Source organism: Pantherophis guttatus, chromosome 3 (assembly GCF_059756535.1).
Source record: "Pantherophis guttatus breed Tessera chromosome 3, ASM5975653v1, whole genome shotgun sequence".
NCBI lineage: Eukaryota > Metazoa > Chordata > Lepidosauria > Squamata > Colubridae > Pantherophis > Pantherophis guttatus.
This window is the reverse complement of record NC_142065.1, coordinates 36,848,317-36,867,818: the sequence shown is the minus strand read 5'-3', so window position 1 is coordinate 36,867,818 and position 19,502 is coordinate 36,848,317. Positions and strand designations below refer to the sequence as shown.

Sequence of the window (19,502 nt, the reverse complement as noted above, 5' to 3'; positions counted from 1 at the left end):
ATGTGCTGAAATGAGCAAATTGACATTTGAAATTAGAGAACAAGAAGATAAACAATACTATAAAATATGGGACCTATTCTATCAATGGTTAGATAAAAAAATATGGAAATGAAATATGGTAGAGACTTTCACAATACAAGAATTGAAGAACTATGTGAAATATAACATATAGATGTATTATTGTTGGATAGATTCAGGAGGATGAAATGAATGTTATAATAAAAATTATCAAATCTTAGAATACTTTGAATGATAATGAGGGAAGAACTAGTCATAGTCAAATAAATGATTAATGAGGATAACAATATAAAGATATATATTAGGTCGATGATATGAGAATCTAGGTAAATTGTAAATTGTAAGCTATGAATTTGGTGAATGATGCACAAAAGACTGGTAACCAACTGACGCACTGTTTGCAATTGAAGATGGTTTTATGAATTTGTTTAAAAATAAAAAAAATCTTTTCAAAAAAAAAAAAAAAGAAAGCACTAAATGAGGACATAAGCTGGTTCCAGCCACGTTACCAGACGGGATAATAGCATATCTCAATCCTGGCCATGCTAAATTCCTATCAAACATGAATCTTAAAGAATAACAGTTTCAGGAAGGAGGGAAATACCTTTCAATCTTATCCACTCAAGCACTTTATTAATATTTTTTCTCTCAATGAAAAAAAATCATACCAAAAGAAAAGCAGGAAAGACTGGATATCGGAAGAAGATCTTAAAGCTGCACCCTGTTCACTTACAGGGAATACCTGTTCAACCTAAATGGATCCAAAGAGTGGTTATGCTTAGCTTGTCCCAATTTTTTTCTTTCTTCTAAACCCCTACAATTGAAATATTTATTACAAATGCCACTGGAGCTAAAGGATTGCGGGACCATTTCCCCAGCTTAAGGTCAAAGCTTAAAAAATGTTCACCTTGGTTCAGAAGCAGTTTCGATTAATTATTACACAGCCCTTCAAGTGTGCAAACACTTTAATCCTTTTTGGATATTGTGCCCCACATAACTGCAGGGCAGGGAGAGTAAGGTTCAACTTGTTGGCACTGACCCAGCCATTGTCCCACTGCTCCAACCATATATATAAATGTGTGTGTGCGTATGTGTGTGTGTGTGCCAATCCCTAATTTATTATGTAGTTAAAGTCCTGAGTCATAGCAGCTGACTCATTAACAGAAGTTTGCTCTATGGCTGAAGCTGTTAATCATTATTTAATATATTACATTAATTGGAAGATACTTTGCAATTTGTCTTATTTATGTTTATATCATGAGATCCCATTCATTTGATAAACCGTTGCCTAAGAACACACAAAATAACTATTTCCTTTTAATTTTTTCATTGTGCAAGCTGGAGCTTCTGAGATTTATTTTTTTACCATTTCCAGCCAATAGATGCTGCAATGAAGCTGTGTCCTATGGGACAGAATGATGGGCAGCTGCTCAGAATGTTGCTGACTTCTCCATTCTAAGCTCCCCCTTCCTCTGCCTTCCTAATCACCTGAGCTAGAGGGAGCTTTTTAAAAGAGTTTGGGAAGAATCTCCAAAGTAATGCACTGCAAGCTTGCCTTAACTTTTATTTTCTAATTACATCTCTAAAATTAATACATGGATAGTAAGCCAATCAATGCAAAATGATAGCTATAAAACAAAACAATTCTTTGATTTTGCCCAGAGAGATCATATCAAAGTCTGCTTTCTGTAAATATCTAAAGATTAAGCAAACTCCAAGAAGCAATAAAAGAAACATGTGAGAAACAGGTCTTCTTTATGACAAAAGCACTTAAAGATTGAAAGGAACTGATGTGAAAAATAAGAAATGAAAGGAGAAACTAAGCTGGTGAAAGCAGGGTGGAGTGAGCTACTGACAGGATGAGAAGAGGGAAATGTGCACTCAGCTGCCACCTGTGTTTTACATTGGTTTTCTCGGTGAACTCTGTGAGTCATAGGTTTTGTTTCATTTCAGACTACCTGTTAACACAGCCACTTATTAAAAAGGAAGCCAAGACTGGCTTCAGTTTCTAAATTGTGGTAGTGTAAAATGTTCTAAAATCTACCTCACAGATCTCAATATAAAAACATATTGTTATGTACGAGGCAGATACAAAAAAAAAAAAAAAAAGGAAAAGGATAAACCTGGATTACAAGTTTGTCTACTATATATATGGAAATCAAGAGTCCTAGAGTCCACCTGCAGATGGAACAATGTAACTCAGATGCAAACAAAAGTATATGATAGCATCAAGAGAGTAAAAGAATTGAATGGGCTGGTCACATAGCAAGAAGAACTGATGGCAGATGGACTTAGGCAGTGATGGCTAACCTTTTTGCTGTCGCGTGCCAAAAGCAGGGGGAGTGTGTGGGGGGGGTCGCATGAACACGTGCCCACACCCATAATTCAATGTGCCCCGCGCATGCACATATGAACCCCCCCTCGCTCCCCTCGCTTTTGGCATGCGATGGCACAGTGGACCCGATAGGCCCGTTTTTCACCCTCCCCAGGCTCCAGAGGCTTTCTTGGAGCCTGGGGAGGGCGAAAACAGCCTTCCACACTCCCCAGAGGCCCTCTGGAGGCCAGAAACGGCCCGTTTCCCAGCTTCCGGAAGGCCCAAAAATCAGCTGGCCGGCACGCACATGCACTGGAGCTGAGCTAGGGCAACGCTCACTTGCCCAGATATGGTTCCGCATGCCACCTGTGGCACCTGTGCCACCTGAAATAGTCATACAGCTGAAGCACATGACATTACGAGATTTTCCGACATCACCAAATGTAGGAAAAATTTTCTCCAGCTGCCATGCAGAATGTGTCAATGGTTCTTAGAAGGCCAGTACTTGGGCACTGCATCCAATAATTTTTCCCCCCGAAGGATTTCCATTCCATTGACCTATCGGTCACTAGATGGCAGCAAAAAAGTGCTTTCTTAAATTTCTATGGAGATTCTCAGTCATCCAGGTCATGGTTATTCCAAAGGTGCTTTTTTCAAAAGGCAACTGGACTTTCTTTGTTTTTCTTGAAGCAAAACAGAGCTTTGCTTGAACGAGAAGTGAAACGTTTTAAAGCAAAACAAAGGAAATTCATTTGCCTTTTGAAAAAGCACCTTTGGGACTTTCTTAAATTGTTGATTGTTGGTAATCAATCTACCAATCAAGCAACTGATTGACCACTAGATGGCAGCAAAGATATAGTTGCATTTCTTTGCTGTCATCTGGTGGCAGAAAGTTGCCAATATTTACCTACTGTATAGTATAAATATTATGGAAGATCTGAGAAAGAGTTTTTGCTATATGTCATGGATAGATAAATTGTTCTGCATTTCAAAATACAGCCTATTAACTGATCATGGAAGCCAGGTTTCTGGTCTCCTGCAGAACTAAAACAGCGCTGCATCACAAGTGCTGAGCTCAGCAACCAAGTGGAGGGGGTGGTTCTATGCTGGCCCAACTGCAACCAAGCAGACCATCAATCCTGGCCACATCAAGCACCTCCTCATCCCTAGGATGCGCACACAAGTCCACATCCGCAAGTCTTTACAATTGTTCAAAATAGCTAGCAAATTATCTACTTCAGGGAAAAGCATTAATCCTATCGAGATCAGTAGTAACTACTATTGTTTCTTTCTTCTCCTTAAATAAAACATAACATTATCACAGTGAATATATAAATTAGGCTGGGGAGAAGCCTAGAAGAATATATAACAACACTTCAGTTTTTTTACAACTTTGTAATCTTAAATTATGAAGTATCAATTTATACTGCCATGAATATTTTAACTACCAATCCTATCATCCCCAAGCCAATTTGATTATTGGGCTATCAACGATCATGTGACTACCAGTTCTATCACTCCTACGTATCATGACTTTTAGTTGGAAGAGATGATTAATTTATTATAAATTCATAACCTAACATTTTGGAGGTCACCATGTTGGAGAAGGCGGTTTAAAATAATTTAAAAGAGATTGTGGACATCAGCAACTCAACACAAACTTACCCCATTATAAACATTTTAAATCCCATTTGCAATTCTGTTTGGAGTCAGCATAATTTTTAAAAATAATTTTTAATAGCAGGAAGAATAAACAGTGACTGGATAATATATACACACCAAATATATTTATTAATTGTTACTTAAATAACCTTATTTCACTCCATATGGATATCAATTCCCGAAGTAGATGCTATTGTTCTTTTATAATCACAAGGAAAATATCTCCCTGAAGAGGTATTTTCCAGTTTGAGACATGAAAACCTTCTATAACCCTGTCCTACAATATTGAAAACTCACTTCCCAGCTGAGGAAACTGTCGAGAAATTAACAAACAAATCAACTACTGCCTCTCACGGGATCTTTTCTTCCTTCATTTTCTCTCTCTTTATCTTTTCTCTTATTTTATCTGAAGCATAGAATTAAAGAAAAACATGCATGTACAAAAAAAAAAATCACTTCACTTCTATAGTACTCTAGCCAGAAATTATAGCTGGCTGTCTCAAGAAATCATTATTAATATTCTCTATCTATCGCAATCCACCAGTCTGATTTTTTTCTATCTTTCCCCTCCATGTTATCTTTCCTCTCCATGTTTGCCATTTCTCATTTACTCTTTGGTTATTAATAAAGCTAGGGGTGATAAAAGACCAATGTTATAAATTCTTATTGGTGCAGTAACTCTAGTGTTATTCTTATCTAAGATGGCCCAGAACTTTGGAACATAATTTCAGTTCTGTCCAAAGTTACAGGGTTATAAAAAGTATGTTTGCCAGAGTGGAGCAAAGCTACTTTTCTGTCTTGTATTTTTCAATACAAGATTTGTATTTATTCCCCCAAATAAGTCAAGTTCTCTAAAGTTAGATATTACTACTTTTACATTTCAGGGAAAAAGAAATCTAACTACAGATCATTGCAAAAACGCTGGCCTAGTCACACTAATAAAATGTGGACACCACAGTCATAATTAAACTAATTCAGTACATAACAGGAGATAACATCCTTTTTCCAATTCTGTATTTTGTCCATTTGCTCAATAGCAACTATGATCTAATATGGCTTCTGAGCATACAGGAATGGTCAGAAGCCAAATATTCTTCCAAAGAATAACCTGCTCAAACTTTAAAAGTGAGGTTACTAGCATTCTACCTTCTCCAACGTGGTATCATTCAGATTGTTGGACTAGAAATCCCGTAACTGTGGATTATGGAAGGTTGTGTAGCTTGTGTTAACTACTCTACTGATGGGCCATGTGGTATGATTCTGCAATAGTCACAACTTTACAAGTGGCCACAATTCAATGCAGTCACTGAAACATGGTGGCTGCTTCCAGGATCGCACCACAGGGCCCAACAATGGGATACCCTGTCCTCCTTCCCTAACTTAAGCTCTGGAGCTCCAGAGATCTTTGAAAGGTAAGTGTGCAATTAGTGATGCAGGGTGGGGCCTGATGGTGTAGGAAGCAGGCCTAAGGAATGTGGGGACTCAGCAGGGGAATGGAGGGGAGATAGGCAGGAGGTTTTGAAGAAGCTGTAACTTCAGTATCGGGTTATTAGTAGCTTGGGGGGGGTGTCTGCTGTAACTTTGAACGGTCACTAAACAACCAGTCATAAATCAAGGATTATCTATATTAAATTTTTTCTAATTTAGCAAGAACCAGGCTCTAGCACCATGATTCAAATAGACAATAATATTTTTTAATCATGATGAAACATATTTATTTTTCTGGCATTTTAAAGAATTATTTATTATATGGAAAGTATGACTTGCATAGAATGTATTGCCTCAATTGATCCAATACCTCAGCCAAGTAAACTCTTAACAAGTCTTTTCAAAACAATAAAATTAAAAAAGGAAATATTCACCAACAGTCTCCTGCAGTAGCCAATTTTTCTACTCCCATCAATATTGGTAAGGACAAAAGAAAAAGTTTCACTGCAAAGAATAAAAGACATAGAATATTACTAGTTTTATTTGTTTGTTTATCATATTTATATAGTTCCCCGTCTCACAGAACATGACTCTGAGCAGTGTACAATGAAAACTAAAAATTAAAAAAAAAAATCTAAATTAAAAACACCAATCAAACTTACCAATGATAGAGTAGCAGATAGAGCTATCATGATAGGCAATATAGCCATTTCACTAATTTGCCACTTCTCTGAGATTCCCAAGTCTGATGATACAACCAGGTTTTAAGGGACTTGTGGAACAATGTCAGGGTGGGGCCAGTCTCACCTTAAGGGAAATGGGGTTCACAACAGAAAAGGGCTGATTCCAAAGTCCTTTACAGAGAGGACCTGTAGCATACCCTCCTCTGCTGGACTTAACGTGATGGGCAAATGTAATTAGGTGGGTGAAAGGTCCTTCAATCAACTCAGTCCCATGCTATGAAGAGTTTTAAAAATCAAAACAGAACCTTGAATTGGATTCCAAAGCAAACTGGCATCTAATGCAGCTCACAGAGCAGATGTGGTAACATGTCATTCTGGAGGCACACATAACTTCCTGCACCACCATATTTTCAACCAGTTGATGCTTCAGAATACTCTTCAACATAGCCTCCTATAGTGTGAGTTATAATAGGCTATCTGGGAAGTGACCAAGATGACGCTGAGGAGACCTTCCTGACCCGGGAATAGGCACAACTGGTAACAATTTGAAGTTATGCAAAGGCCTTCCTAGTCACAACTGCCAACTATTCTTTGAGCAGGAGTCATGACTTCTGTCCATTCTGCACACCAGGTCTGTTTGGCGCAGTACCATCCAATACCAAAGATGGCCCCTAAACCGGAGGGCTGCAAAACCCAGAGCCACTCAGCCTTGCCAGGGTTCAGTTGAAGCCTGTTGTTCCCCATTTAGGTTTTCATAACCTCTAGGTACTAGGATAGAATGTCATCAGCAAAATAGGTATAAAATTTATAAAAATAACAAAATATAAAAATAGTCCAATATTTTATAATATTTATAAATAATTTGCAAAACACTGCATGGAAATTATACAAGAAAGGCTATTCAGTACAGCATTTATTTAGGGGCCTGGTGGCTCAGCAGACTGAAAGCATTGTGATTAACACCAGCTGTCTGCAATTACTGTAAATTTGAATCTCACCAGGCTCAAGGTTGACTCAGCCTTCCATCCTTTCTAAGGTAGGTAAATTGAGGACCCAGTTTGTGGGGGCAATAAGCTGACTTTGTATAAATATACAAAAAGTATGAAGGCTATTGCTTAATGCATTGTAAGCCGCCCTGAGTCTCCGGAGAAGGGCGGCATATAAATCAATTTTTTAAAAAAAATTATTTTAGCCAGGACTATTGAAATAAAAAAAGAAAATCTGTTTTGAAATCCAAAATCACCATACCATACCAAAATTTTCCAAGAAGGACATTCTGATTGATTGTAAGGATTGATAAGCCTATTCACAGAGTCAGGAGATTGCCCAACCATGTATAGTTAAAGGTCAGAAAAAGAAATCTCTAGGAACATTAACTTATTATAATTACCAATTCTAATTCCCCTTGTGGTGCCCAGAGCAGTGTACAAAAAAGCATGAAAAACCATCTATTTACAAAACAGCACCAAAACCCATCTAATCACCAAACTGAATAGAATTCATTTTAAAATGCTCCCTTGAAACAAAACAATATGAATATGCCTACTTAAAATAAAATTCCATTAAAACAGCCTATTTCCTCCTCAGTTGGCATCTTTGGGGGGTTGCAGATCATCTAAAGTGCTGCTCCTGAACATAAGATTGCAACCTTTTTCTCCTCCAAAGTGCCATTTGTACTCGGGGATTTAGAATACTCTATTTACTACATACAGGAAGCCACCAAATTAGCATTTAGCTGAAGATCTTCAAAAACAAGAGTGGGAAAGTTGCCCTATTTGCTTGCTGAATAACCTGTCAGGTAAATTTTCTCAAACAAGCTGTACTGGAAAACTCAAGAATAATAATTCTTCCTAAAAAAGGGAGGGAAGCGGTCCAAAGTACATACCGATTTAAACAAGTACCATTTATTTACTCAAGTATCATACATTTATTCCACTGAGTGGAATAATGGTACGATAATTCTGGACTGATTGTTATATAGAAATGAGGAAAATGTGAACTTAGTTTTTGTTTGCTTTTGTTTTCATGGCATTCATTAGGGTATACTTGGTCTCTTGTAAGACAGTTCTACAATCTTGCTGTATACTATCCCAGGACAGTTACCTCTTATACTCCTTGAGGGGTGCCCATTCATTACCATCTGGGAAGCAGAACAAGGGAATGGCCTGAAGCAACCTTTCCTCTTCTTCACGCTGTCCCCTCAGTAGATTCTCACGCTGAAACACAAAGCAGAAAGTAGATAGAATAAAGTTGTGAGAGAAACTTTTTTGCATTTGTACTTTTGACTCAGTGTTCACTCCTGACAAGTGCCTGGACAAGTCCCTGTAGTTTTGGCAAGATTTTGGAAATGGTTTGCCATTACCTGTTTTCTAGGGCTGAGAGGAAGTAACTGGCCGAAGGTGACCCAACTGGCTTTGTGTCTAAGGCAGAACTAGAATTCAGTCTCCCAGTTTCATGCCTTAACCACTATACCAGACTAGTAGTTTCCTTATGACTTAATCAAAAAAAACCAATGTCTGGGTTATTAGAGATGCAAAAGTGAAAAACGACAAGTAAAGAAATGTCCGCTAACATCACTTACTTACAGACTTGTATTTAATTGTGTATGGTATGTGTACTAATATATAACTATTTCTGGAGACTTGAAATAAGGCTCAAGGTCATCCACTTTTGTCAGGACTAATCACAGAAACAAAACTGTCAGTTCTTTTAAACAGATGATTATATATATTGTACATACTAGAATTATTCTCAAAATGATTAGTATGCTTGTAAAATTACTAAGATAATATTCATAAACCACTTTTTACATTCTCAAGTGACATTCAATAATCATTATTAGCAACATGTAGCCAAATAGTTTTTACAACTTCTTTTCCAAATGCAGGGTTCAACAAGAAAATACTTTTAATCTCCATATAATGAATACTGGTCTGTCTTTAAAAAAATATGATTGTCTCTAAGAAGAAACAAAAATTGGTATTGTATTTTTAGACTCCTTACTCAGTAGTAAAGTAGATGTTTTGTGGGCAAAAGATCCAATTTACACTCTGGCATTTCCAATAAATATCAAACATTAATCAAATACACTAATGTGATATTTTATAGCTGTATATTTAATAACTTTCCCCTTCTGTCATGTTAAAAATTACAATTTGGTTTTAGTGTTTGGAAGCTCATGAAGGTCACTTCCAAATGACCTTCTGGGGACTACATGTAATCCTGATGCTCAGACAGTGGGCCTCTGACATAGAAGGTAATCAGGAAAGATCTGAAAGCTGCTTCTAGTCAGAATAAACAGTTTTGACAGTCTGATTCTGTATACAGCTTCCTAGACCCCATACACATACAATCTGGTTGTTGCTCAACACTAAGCAGGATTTTAAAAAGGGAAAAAAAACAGTAAAAACTTGCAGGAGTTTAGACTTGCTCCTACATATTTTTTCTTCTATGCACACACAATCATGAAGCAGAACTTCATTTAAAGAAACCTTCTCCTCATCAGAATGTAAACAGATCTAGGGATTTCCCCATCTGCAGCTAACCACAGCACAAAGATGTCTAGCAATATCTTTTTCAGGGCCCCCTAAATATTGCCATTATTGTGTTTTACCTCAGCCCTTGATTGACACAGTTGTAAATCGGCATTAGTTTATTTTCCTTATTACTCCAACTTTGTCCAAGGACAGCCTTAAGATATATAAAATCCATTAGACTTTGTCACTCCTTACTTTGAAAAGAAATCAGATGACTGCAGCAATGTGAAAAGAAACAAAAGCAGGGCAGGTTCAGCAATGGAAAAACTAAGTGTCATCATGTTATACTTTATGCCAGTTGAAAGGTGGGTAAGATGCATTTCAGCTCAATAATAGGAAAAGGCTTCTAAGTTGATTATTAATCTAAGTAAGATATGTTGTATTCAATGCCTCCAAAGAATGTCTTAGGAGCAAGGTCAAACCCATAGTAAGGAGTTTAAGAGCACCTGCTCAGGAAAAAAAAGAGCAGTGGAAGAGCAGATTGCATCTTAAGCGTCTTGTATTCACATCTGGTGGTTTTGGTGGCTTGTGTCATTTATCAGCCAGAATCAATCATATACTTCCCCTTGCTACATAGGCTGTGTGATGAAAATATATAGTCAAATAAAATGAAACTGCTGCACTATGAAAGGGAACCATATGAAGCCAAGCCAAGCCAAAGCAAAAGAAACGATGATGAGGCCCAGATGATCAAAAATAGAAAATAAAGGACACAAATTCTAATTACTTTGGATTACTTTGGAGAAACACACAATTAGACCAACACAACCTAAGCTTTAGCAGATCTCTATGCACTTTTTTTGTTAGGGGATATATTTCATGTAGTCTCAAATAAGACAAACTGTCTGGCCATTGCAATCTTGGTGCCTTCTTCCCTGTCTACGTCTGCTATAAGTTGTCCTGGAAAAGGCTTCTTGATTTTATCTATCTAGAAGCTCTGACATCAATCAATCATTCTCCCTTAATGCCTTGAGGTAGGCTTTAATAGCAGGTGCTAATTTGGATTTACCCCATGTCGTCCTTCAGCACTGCCCTAGGCATCTCTTCAACCATTTCATCTCCTTCAACTCATTGGTAAACTCCAAAGCACTGCAAAAGGGTGGACAGCATCACTTACTGAGATGTGCCACTGAGTGTCATCCACATACTCATGATATCTTATCCCATGGTGATGGATAAACTCACCCAGAAGCTTCATATAGATGTTAAAAGGGAGTGGAGAGAGAACACTGGATGAAATGAAATTGGTACACAGCCAGCTATGGTTGTTGCTCCAGGTTTTGCCACATATTTATCTCTGAGAAATATCTGAAAGGGGCTCCTCACAATGTTCTAATTTCTACACATGATGAAATCATTATGTTTAATTCCTTACCTTTGGAAATTGATAGGTAATCTTGGGCTCATAATTTCCCTTTGTGTCCTTTTTAAGTGAGACCACAACCAGGTATTCAAAAAATGGGTGTCCTGCTGAATAAGAAAAACTGCTTCTTTGTTTCAGCCTTACATCAGCACCAGATTTGCTTTCTGTAGGATTTGCATCCTGGGAGTCACCTGTAATGCAAAACAACAGCAACATTATCACTTATAGTTTGAGAAATGTAAAATGTAAAAATCTTGGCTAAGATCAGACAGACATTCTGGCCTTAAATGTAATACTTTTAATAATTTTTTAAATTTAAATTGTGATATTTGTATTGTGTTTTTACCTGGCTGTACACTGCCTCGAGTCCTTCGGGAGACGGGCGGTATAGAAATAAAATTATCCTTATCCTTATCCTCAAGGAAAGTGAATTATCTGTCTTGAAATAAATGCTTCTAAAGGTAGCAAATTGAAACCATTCCTCACCATTTTGGAACTTATTTGCTACCTATAGAACCTAGCCTTAACAAGCAAGGTTTGCCTTCTTGTGCATAAATATTTTCCCCAACCTCTTATTAGCAATGCAAAGCTAGCAAACATTTATTGCCATCAGGCACATTAATAGTGACCTCATCTCTGATCCCTTATCATCTGTTGCTGCACACATCCTCAGTCTTTATATAAAATGTTCCCAAGAAAGCTTTGATGATCTGAACCATCTGCTCACAATTTTTGTCTGCCTTCAAAATAACCTGCTCTGAATCGAGAGTATTCTACGTTCACCTCTACGCTGACACCTGCTTTCTTGAATGCCTTCACTGACATCCCCTTGGCAGGTAGATACTACGTAAAAATCTGTTGCTTCCTTCAGGCTTTTCTTGAATGGATGTTGCTATTTTTCATTAAAGTTGTTTTCAACTTCATTTAATTGCATTTATCTATCACTGTCTAGTAAGAATCAGAAAATCATTATAAATCTTTATCCATGGATCAGAAAGGAAGAAAAGAAAGAGCAGAACAGAAGAAGAGTCATCTTATGTGAGAAATGGGTGGCATAAAAGTTTAATAAACAAAAAATAAATAATATGTATGTATGTATGTATGTATGTATGTATGTATGTATGTATGTATGTATATATATATATATATATATATATATATATATATATATATATATATATATATATGTTTTTCTTCTAGCCAGACATAAGACATAATGTCTTTATGTCCTAAGACATAAACCCTATGAAGAAGTAAGAAAATTTTTATATATATATATATATATATATATATATATATATATATATATATATATATATATATATGCAAAGAAGGTCTTCTGAGTTAGTCAAATAATAAATTACAGATAATGACTGCATAAGGCTGCATGAGGCAATGTAACTTTTGCTAATAGGTGGATTTAACTGCCTGAAGGGAAAAAAAACAAGTTTTAAGCATACAAGGAGTGTAGAGGAAAATCCCTTCTGTGTTTGCCTTAGACAGCCGATTCTATAGATAAAGAAGTAAGGAACGTCATTACCAAAGCAGAAACAAATATGGGAGAAGAAAGAACACATTTCCAAGCTGCCATGCAATCAAGTCAGCACCCAATACCCTTGACATCTTGTACATCAGCTGCATTTGAAAAACATGCTAAAGCTATAAGCTACCCTTAATTAACTACCTTGGCTGTGGTTATTGGGCATGCTCAGTGCAGACCAAGCAATTATATTATAGCTTTTAATACCATGGTTTATTTCACACAACACTGTAATGGCTATTTTGTTCAAGACATTAGAAAAATATAAATTAAACATATAAATATCATCTGAAAACTGTATTTGAACCAAATGTGGTTGTAAGACTCAATTATTTGAACTGAATAGAGGAACAAAATATAGTTGCCCACTTGCTCCTCTATTCTGTGTAATGTCACTGAAGACCCTCCAATTGGAACTATAGAATAATTTAAATATTGACAGCATAGCCCCATAAATTGCCCACACTGATTGATGCTATCGAAACCAACCAAATATTTCCTTTTGGTTAGTGAGGAAATACCAAAATAAGAGGAAGGAAGGAGCAGAATTTACAATAAATTTTTAAAAGACTACAGTTCTGTTGGTCAAAATTGCACTCAAGATAGAATGAGTTTAAAACAAACCTTGCTTTATGATTTGTACTACCATGTTTTCCTGAAAATAAGACCCTGTCTTATATTTTTTTGAACCCTGAAATAAGCGCTTGGCCTTATTGCCATGTGCTCAAAAGCCCGATTGGGCTTATTATCAGGGGATGTCTTATTTTGGGGGAAACAGGGTATAGACATAAAATATCTTGGAATGCTACTTCCAATATACACTGCTCAAAAAAATAAAGGGAACACAAGCAGAAGACATCCGAGATCTGAATGAATGAAATAGCCTTATTAAATACTTTGTTCGTTACATACAGTAGTTTTGTGTTCCCTTTAGTTGTTTGAGCAGTGTATAAACTACTGTATATAAAGAAAAAAGTATTTAATAAGGCTATTTCATTCATTCAGATCTCAGATGTCTTCTGCTTGTGTTTCCTTTATTTTTTTATTTTATTTTTTAAATTTGATTTATATGCTTTTTTATCAAAAAAATTTGATTTTTTTGAGCAGTATATTTCCATTGGTATGCTAAATTATAATTTGTAGTTTATAAAATTAAAGTCAAGCTTAGTTAGGGACTTATAAAACCTATTTTGGAGACTGCACCTCTAAAAATGTTTATACTTTTTAAGATATAGACAGTGTCTTTAACCTGGAAAAATCCTAATATTATGTAAAAATTATTTAGAAAAAGTGTATTCCAAAAGAAAAGGTATGCATAAATATAAAATTATTGTAGTGTAATATCTTAAAAGGGATGGAGATTTTCTAATATACTCTATGATTTATTTGAAACTTCTATTATTTTGAAAAATAAGTTTAAAAATTGGAGGGGGGGAATCAGAAAAAATGTGATCTGAAGACTCATATTCCTATAGTCAAGATCAGGATATATAACCTTATTTCACAAGAAAATAGACCTAAAATGTTATGAAGAGGGCTTGCAAAGTTCCTTCTTGAATTGCACAACTGAAATCTGCAAAAGTGGCACCAAATATGAATACCGTCTTCTTTGTCACTATTGGGCAACCTTCTTTTTCAGTTAATTTAAAGATAAAGCAGAAGAGAATTGCCACTGCCCCCAGATCTACATCCAAAATTTTTTTTACCATGACTGGCTGGGGAAGAAGGGGAGAAAACGGAATGGGGGGTTGATGGCTACTTTAGGTACTAATTCTCAAATCCTCCTGGGTGTTCATTCCATGGTATCGGAGAGCAAAAGACACATCCATGTCCAAGAGATTTCTGGACTAAAACACCTGTAGGCTCTTTTTTATACATTTTTATTAATGTTTCCTCCTTTTGTGCTGTAGATAAAAAAAAAACAAGATGTAGAACCAGCCCTGGAATTTTGCAAATCAGCAAAGGCTGCAAAACACACATATGCAGACACACACACGCACAGAGATTAATGGGCTCCTCACTTCAAAGGTTTCCACTGAAGACTTGGTTTCTTGGAATCCTGTGAGCAGTTTTGAAGTGCTATCCCATCCATCAGATGAAATTCCAGAGTCTCCTCTCCCTAATGAGGACAACAGACTCCTGTGGACTAATGACTTGCAGGAAACTGTTGCCTCTGGTAAGCGCACCACCCATTTTGAAGATTGCATTTGTATTTATGTCTCTAATGATGCTCCAGCTGACAAACTAAATAACACCCTAACCATACACACATTCCCATCAGATTGTTTGGGTAAAATATTGTCTTTTAGTTCTCTGACTGTAATAGCAAATAACAACTATTTCTGTAAAAATTGACAATCTTGACTGGCTAGGGATGCCCATCCAGGATTCTTACAGAAAGCAAACTACCCTTAGTGAGTTTCTGTGCTTGATACCCTTCCATCTGGATGGATAAGTGGCTTGGAAAGAGTAACACTTGTGTTCCTCCAAGCCCGAGTAGCAAAAAGGATTCTTTCCTCATGTATCAACATAAACAGTTGTTCTTAATAACAGCATTAATGTGGGCAGATTGAGATCCAGAGACCTTGATCATTTTTTTCCTAAACCAAATGCTTCATTGTCAGCTTCATGTTCATATGAAATGCTTCACAACAACAACAACAACAACAACAAAAAGAATTCAGTTGCTTTTCAGAAATATTACTATGAACATTTAATCAGGATCTTTTTAAGGACTATTTAGAATTACCTCTATTCGGGGAATTCTCTGATGACAACATGAGGCCTCTTCTAAACAACATTACATCAGCTTACTCATTCCAAAATGCTGTGTCTGTTTCCCCCTTCCTTTTCTGCTTATCTTGCTTTGAAGGACTGGAGAAAGCGGGGTGGGGGGAGAGAGTAGAGAAGTGGCATGCCTCCTTAGTTGTCAGTTCTCCTATCCCCTGGAGCAGAGATCTCCAACTTTGGCAACTTTAAGCCTGGAGGACTTCAACTCCCAGAATTGATGGGAGTTGAAGTCCGCCAGGCTTAAAGTTGCCAAGGTTGGAGACCCCTGCCCTGGAGTGATCACTCTGCAGCAAAAAAGACCAGAGAGCAGAAGACCATCTTATCTTCTGCTTCTAGTAACTAGCACAAAGGGGGTGTTTTTCATCCACCACTCTTTTCCCCACCAACTCTGCTGTTACTTATTTCTGAGACACCTCTTTTACACATCGGTAGCCCCACATAAAACTTTGAAAACATTAAGAGGTAAAGAAGCGTTCCAATTCAGAAAAATGGAAACCGGCAAACACTTTACAGGTAGCCTCGACTTACAACCATTCATTCCCTGACGATTTGAAGTTATGAGAGTTCTGAAGTAAGGTACTTATGACCAGGGGTGGTTCTTCTTACCTTTACTACCGGTTTGCAACGGGAGTGCACACACTTCTGCGCATGCACAGATCATCATTTATGACGTCCGGGTGGGTGGGCAGAGCCTCCCACCGCTTTTACTATCAGATCTAGAAAACCGGACAGAACCGGGAGCAATCCACCATTGCTTATGACCCATACCTGCAGTTATGACTGTGGTAGCACCCCTGTGGTCAAGTGATCAAAATTTTGGAGTTTGGCAGCCCTCCAAATTTACAACAGTGGGGTGCTTTCATTCACCCCAATCCTTTATCTCCCCCTCATCTATGCCCTTTTGGCCCCCTGCTGCCCTGCGCTCCACTGCCCAGCTGATCTTTGCCAATTTCTTATTCCTTCCTGCTGATGAGGAATACATAGCCTTCCTAAGAGAGCTGCTGGCAACGTGAGGCAGACTCCCCCAGGTCTTGGGAGATAACCACTGCAGGGAAGAAAGCCTCACCTGGCCAGCAGCTGCCTCACAAAAAGCCAAGCTGGGCACCCCTCATCAGCAGTGGAGCAAGAAGGTGAAGATCAGCTGGGGCCTTGGAGTGTAAAGCAGCAGAGGGTACTCTGGCTGGGCCAAGGTAAGGCTAGGCTTCACACAGCACAAAGGGGCTTCCTGGTGCATCATGCCACTGGGGCTTTTTGCATCTACATCACACCACAAAGTCTCTTTGTGCCATACAAAACCCATCCTCATTCTGAGCCCAGTCAACAGCACAGTGCAGAGGAGCTTTGCCATAAGTTACATTTTGGGGGCATTTTGCAGTCCCAGAGCCACAAAGCATCAAGAAGCACTTGAGCTGCAGTGTATTCTTTCCCCAGCCTTCCTAAACTCAGGCCACACCACCACACCACTCCTCCCCCAACTTGTGCATTACTTGCGCTGGCCCTCCCAAGGCAGCAACCCCATGCTCCTTAGCTGGGATTCCCTCCACTTCCTGCTTAACAGGAATTATGACGGCAACTGAGACTGCTGGGACTGCAGGACATCTTGCTTTAGGACCACATCACTTAATGGTGGAAATTCCAGCTCCAACTGTGGTCATAAATCAAGGATTATCTGTACACAGAACTATAATCTTTGTTTGACTTTGGCTGTGACGTAAATTACATTCAATTTGCAGTGTTGTATTAATCCAGCCATTGTCTTGTAGACAAGAAACATTTACTTTGTGAACAGAACAGAAAAGGGAGTTGTAAACCTGCCCCACATGTGCACTTCCTGGTTTCTGATACAAAGTTGTTACACATCTGAGTTTATTTCATACTTGACATAAAATAATCTCAGCCTTGATGCTGAATGAATCCATCTGGACTCCCCAATACACACTGCAGTACGCTTATACTTAATCCTTTTCAATACAGTCATACACTTATACTTAATCCTTTTCAATAATGGTAACTTGAGTTTCTCAGCAAGCAACTTTGTTGAATGGCCATTCAACATGGAAAAATCCGCCAGTTGCCAGATCAGAGGTATTCTTAAAGGCCAGGTGTTCATTATAGCACAGATAAAAGAGGCCAAGACATTTTACACTGGTATAATAAAATAGAATAACCTTAATTATCTTGCTTTAACCAAACAAGTAATCAGAATTAGGATCAATACTTTGCCCAAAAGCATAATCAATTTATTTGTTAAGGTCTCTCAGAACTCATTGTTATTTTCCCTCCATCTTGACTACGGAGTCAAAAACCAGTAGCTAAAGTTTAGTTAAGCGGAAACTAAACTGCACAAAATAACCTTCGTTTCTGCATCCTGTCTCTTATTTTCTGAAAATTCAGAATCAGCTCTAATCTCTAGCTGCAAAAACAACATGTTGTGCCTTAAAGGTCCATCTAAACCAGTGGTTCTCAACCTGTGGGTCGGGACCCCTTTGGGGGTCGAACGACCCTTTCACAGGGGTCGCCTAAGACCATCGGAAAACATATATTTTCAATGGTTTCAGGAATAATTTTATGGTTGGGGGTCACCACAACATGAGGAACTGTATTAAAGGGTCGCAGCATTAGGAAGGTTGAGAACCACTGATCTAAACAATTATCACAGAGACTTTATACGAGCAGGTATAAAACCCAATCCTGGCCGCTTCAGTTTATTTATTTATTGCCAGTTCACTTCATTCATTCAGTCTTGTTCCCAAAATTCCTCCTTCCAGTTTTCCCGGTTATTCCAAACGTTTTCCTTCCGATGTCGTCAAATGAAAGTACACAAGGGACTTTCCTACTGTGAATTTATCGGAAGCACTGGGGGGACGGGGACGGGGGGAGAGAGACAGAGACCGCTCAGCGTCTGACCAACCGGCGGGGGCAGAGAATAAGGGTAGTAGACCCAGCACAAACTTGGCATGTTTATTTCCGTCGCCCCCCCCCCAAAAAAAAACTTTTTACAGGGACGGCGCACCCCAAGGCGCGAATTCACTAACAGGATCGGCGAGGACGCTGCTCTTTCCCGACGAGTTCGAACTACAACAGAGCAGGGGAAGCAGGAGCGAGAAGAGCGAAGGGAGGAAGGGAAGGAGACGAAGGCTGGGCTGGCGCCAGACTGACGGACAAGTGGGAGGAAGAGAGCTCGCCCGGTCCTGCCCCTCAGGCTCACCTCTCCTAGACGACCTCCGTATCAGGCTGTTTCGGAAGAAGCGGACGAACCTCTCCCCCGCCATGCCGTCAGCGGCTCGCTCTCCGCCGCACCGGGCTGCCGCCGTCTCCTCCGTCTTAAAAAAAAAACTTTTGCACCTGGGAAAAGTGAAAGCTGGTGGCAGCGGCGGAGTCACCGGGCGGGAGGAGCCTTCGGGAGGCTGGGAAGAGGCGCGCTGCAGTTCCCGAGCGAGGCGGTGGGCGGAGAGCAGAAGCCTCTGGAGTTGGAACAACACCTGAAGGACGGCAGCCTGCCAAGAAAACACCAGGCCGCCACGTGCGCACGCCTCACTTAAATTGAGACACCAGCCTGCCCGCATTGGCTGTGGGATCGTCAGGCTTTCCGGGTCGGCGCAGCGTCATTCCAGACTCACAAGAGGCTTGCTCGTACATTTGTACACCGCTGCAGGCCTTTTGCCTTTCTCTGTTTTATATTTATCTTTGGCCATGCTATTCGGGAGCTTTTCAATCAGAATATGGAAAATATATATATATATTATAAAATTTCCTCCCTGTCTCACATGGCTCCTGTGGAACAGATTTTATTCTTTAGAATGTCTTTTCTTAAAGGCATAAAATATACTTAATTTATCACGTTCAAAGTTATAAAAAAAAAAAAACTTGAATTGCACCCAGCATCCTGGAGAAGTACAATACCCAAGCTAAGATACATTATTTTTCCAAATCCAAGCTTTTCTTAAATAGTAACTCCAGCCATACACAGGGCAAAATCAAACAGCTCATGGGGGATCAGGCACACGTGATTCCCCCATGTGTGAGCACCCCCACAGACACTGCAGGTAGTCCTCCACTTATGACCACAATTGAGCCCAAAATTTATGTTAAGTGAGAAATGTGTTAAGTGAGTTTTACCCCATTTTACAACTTTTCTTGCCACATTTGTTAAGCGAATGCAGTTGTT

General features: G+C 38.7%; 1 protein-coding gene across 1 annotated transcript in view; it reads right to left on the bottom strand.

The window, feature by feature from the left end:
- Window positions 1-18,824, bottom strand: part of DENND2D (DENN domain containing 2D) — a 42,528-nt gene extending 23,704 nt beyond the window's left edge. The window contains exons 1-4 of the mRNA XM_034414175.3: window positions 18,543-18,824; window positions 11,017-11,195; window positions 8,209-8,321; window positions 5,857-5,926 (exon numbers count right to left, since the gene is read on the bottom strand). Coding sequence (XP_034270066.1) covers window positions 5,857-5,926; window positions 8,209-8,321; window positions 11,017-11,195; window positions 18,543-18,606 — 426 coding nt within the window. The 5' untranslated portion in view covers window positions 18,607-18,824. The remainder of the gene's footprint in view (window positions 1-5,856; window positions 5,927-8,208; window positions 8,322-11,016; window positions 11,196-18,542) is intronic.
- Window positions 18,825-19,502: the final 678 nt, after the last annotated feature.